Genomic DNA, 3,389 nt, shown 5'->3' with positions numbered 1-3,389 from the left:
TCTAAGAATGGGGATTTTTTTTCTGAGACACTATATGATATACTGATTCAGAAAAACCAAAAATAAATTTTCCTTTACTTTTTTCCCGCTAATTTCCTACAGCACCCAGGCTACCTCTTGAAAACGGTCAGGCAATTTCTTATTCTTATTTTATGTGTGATACAGGCCTACATACATAAAAAAAAATCAGTAGTTGCATTAGGCCTCGTATTCTTTTTTTCCATGAATCGATAAATTCCAGAAAGAAAGGAGGTCTGGTGGTTCTCCCCTGGAAAATTTTGATTCATAGATGGCGGGAAATGATCTTTCCCGACTTCTGAGGTATCTTTTACTGATTTTAATTTGAAGTTCAGGTTTTCCCCTCTTGAAAACGGTCAGGTAAGTTTTTCTCATTCTTATTACAGTAAGTAAGGCTAGGCCTATTATGTGCACCGGTATACATACGTTGCATTCTTTTTTCCATGAATCGATGAACCCCAAAAATAAAAGGGGGTCGGGGTCCTTCCCCTGAGAAAACTTTTATTTCTAGATGGTGGGAAATGATCTTTCCCGACTTTCAATTTTCTTATAGTAAAAAAAAAATTTAAAAAAATCAACTCATGGGTCATGAACATGTATGTATGTAAGTCTAGATTTTTTTTCCCGCCAATGTGAATTGCGAGAAAATGTGACGTGGTCGGGGGATGGATAAACATTCTCTTTCTCTCCTTCTTCCTTTTTCTTTTCTTGCATTTTTTTCTGATCATACAAAAATCTCCAACATTATATGTTTTCTGCAAACAAGTGGGGGCCCAGACCCCCGGTTCCGTCGGCCATGAATAATAAATAAATAAATATGTTTTATTAAATAATAGAAAGTGTATGCTGAAAGCCTGTAACACGTGAAGATAAAATGGGCACCTTTTATCAAAGAGCAGGCCCGTAGGCAGGATTTTCGATGGGGAGGTGCGTTTTGCAACCGAAGTGGACCTTACGATGGGCGACTGCCCAGGGATCCCCGAGGGTGGGGCGAATCTTCTGGAAGCTCTGACAAATTAGCATTTTGAGGGCCTTTTTTAATGGACTTCTAAAATCCATAATTTATAATATCCTATTTAAATTTTCATTCATTTGAGTATTGTCTAGGGACCTACAGTAAAGCAGGAGAAATAGAGGGTGGGGGTGAAGGGAGGAACTTGCACAGACAGATGGTCAATACCACCTCAGCCCCACCATGGTTAGGGCTGAGGTAAGAAAATTTATGATTATGGCACCTCAAAATGGCCGGAAATGGTACTCTCAGACAAACTTTAATAATAATTTCTCTTTTTTCTCCATTTCTTTTATAATTTTAGGGGGATCTCCCCCCTTGAATCCACCACTGTGAAATTGTAATTTTTTGTTTGTTCTTGGAGCTGATAGTTTCCAACAGATTTTGTAGAACATTATTAAAAATCAACGGGTAGAAGAGCGGGCAAAACAATGTAATGCATACTATAGCATTTCGCGATAATTAGGAACGATTTAAGTGAAATAATAAGTTTTAAAAAGTGGAATTTTTGAAATTTGGTGGTCCAAGGGCAGAGGCCTGGAGGGGGTTTGTGAGAAAAGCGACAAAGTAGCATTTTGAGGGTCTTACATAATAGATTTCATGAAAACACATAATTCATGAATATTTTATTCAAATTTTCATTAATTTGGGTGTTTTTTGGGACCTGAAAAAGTAACGTTAAATGTCCTGTACATATTCTTCACATTATATAAATCAATCTGCAATCACCGGAGACGATCAATTTCTAACAAATTTCATACCACATTATTAAAAATCAATGGTTAGATAAGCTGGCAAATATATAATGCAATGCATGCTACTATAGCATTTTATGGTAATTAGGAACGATTTTGTGAATTCATAGGTTTTAAAAAGTGGACCTTTTGGAATTTGGGGAGATGCGTCCGCACCCTCTGCACCCCACCCCTCCCCCACTTCCTCCACTTCCTCCCCTGCCTACGGGCCTGAAGAGATACAATAACAAAATATTAAACATTTCGGACTCAGCTAATAATAGTCTTTTTTCTAGCAGTGCAACTTATGTGGTCAAAAGTCGACCAGGTTAGTCCATAGTCCACAGTAAACTCATGCTCTGATCTGATTGGTTATCTACAAAGAAAGTTCCCCACATGATCCTCTCCTCCCCTGAAGTAGCGTCCACCACACAGAGCGCGTATAGCTGACCGACTGCTAGTTTGGAAGTTTGGTAGGAGATCGTAACAAAATTTTTTAAAAATGGCAGAGTTGATAGTCATGCCAACATCTGCATTTATTGATGAAAAGATGTCAATACATGTATATGGCCTACAGAAATCGCGAAGTGTTACAATTCGGGCATTTGTCGACGAAAGAGGCCGAAATTTTGAGGCATACGCTCATTTTCATTCCGATGTTAATGGCACGGTCCAACTCGATTCTCACCCGTCTCTTTGCGGTAGTTACCGAGGTAAGATCAGGTCAGTCTAGCCTAGGCTAGTTTGGCCTAAGCTTTTGGCTGTCTCCATTCCTGCATAGCCCCGGCCTACTATATTAACGCCACGTTAAATGTTTTCAAGAGCCATTTAGGACCAGGCTAGGCCCTAGGCCTATACCAGTTACCAGGTGAGGATTTCGCGCGCGCCCCCCCCCCCCTCCACCCTCCATATCACAATTTTTTTTTTTTTTTTTTTTTTTTTTGAGATAATTAAATGGATACTGAATTCCATAAAGGTTGCTTCTATGTCACGCTTCGCAATGCATAGCTACAAAGAAAGTTAATGGCACGGTCCAACTCGATTCTCACCCGTCTCTTTGCGGTAGTTACCGAGGTAAGATCAGGTCAGTCTAGCCTAGTTTGGCCTAGCTTTTGGCTGTCTCCATTCCTGCATAGGCCCGGCCTACTATATTGACGCCACGTTAAATGTTTTCAAGAGCCATTTAGGACCAGGCTAGGCCCTAGGCCTATACCAGTTACCAGGGGAGGATTTAGTGGGAGGATTTGCATAGCTACAAAGAAAGTTTAAGCGCAGATGCACCAGCATGGAAACTTTCGTGCAATCAATCACTCTCTATCAAGGTCAGCAGGTATGTGCTGTCAGACAACCCCATGCACAGTGACCACAGACCGCTGATATGTGTGCACATCTCCATTGACGACACCCCTTCAGTAGACTTGCACTTTTAATAAAGTACAGTTTTTGTGTAGACAACATTTGACACTTTTGACGTGTAAATTCTACTTATTGTTTTCAAGTACAGTAGCTGGTTTAATCATCATTGTGTAATTTACAAGATATACTGTATGAAATTATATAATCCTGTCGTCTCTAATTGACATGAAACAAAGTAGGCCTACCTAAACCTAGGGCCTAAGCCTATT

At 40.0% G+C, this 3,389-nt stretch overlaps 1 protein-coding gene across 3 annotated transcripts in view; it reads left to right on the top strand.

Annotated features, from left to right (window-relative positions):
* Positions 1-2,190: 2,190 nt before the first annotated feature.
* LOC117105456 (acyl-coenzyme A amino acid N-acyltransferase 2-like) overlaps positions 2,191-3,389 on the top strand; it is a 26,383-nt gene continuing 25,184 nt past the window's right edge. The window contains exons 1-2 of one of the 3 annotated variants that reach the window (XM_033246605.1): positions 2,191-2,423; positions 2,785-2,838. In XM_033246605.1, coding sequence (XP_033102496.1) covers positions 2,267-2,423; positions 2,785-2,838 — 211 coding nt within the window. In that variant the 5' untranslated portion in view covers positions 2,191-2,266. Of the gene's footprint in view, positions 2,478-2,784; positions 2,839-3,389 lie in introns of all 3 variants that reach the window. The other 2 variants (XM_033246602.1, XM_033246604.1) reach the window with 2 other exon arrangements.

This window comes from Anneissia japonica, unplaced genomic scaffold, assembly GCF_011630105.1.
Source record: "Anneissia japonica isolate Jap-2015-1 unplaced genomic scaffold, ASM1163010v1 scaffold1128_len1000024_cov185, whole genome shotgun sequence".
Lineage (NCBI taxonomy): Eukaryota > Metazoa > Echinodermata > Crinoidea > Comatulida > Comatulidae > Anneissia > Anneissia japonica.
Note: the sequence above shows the minus strand (reverse complement) of the source record. Positions and strands in the feature narration are given on the sequence as shown.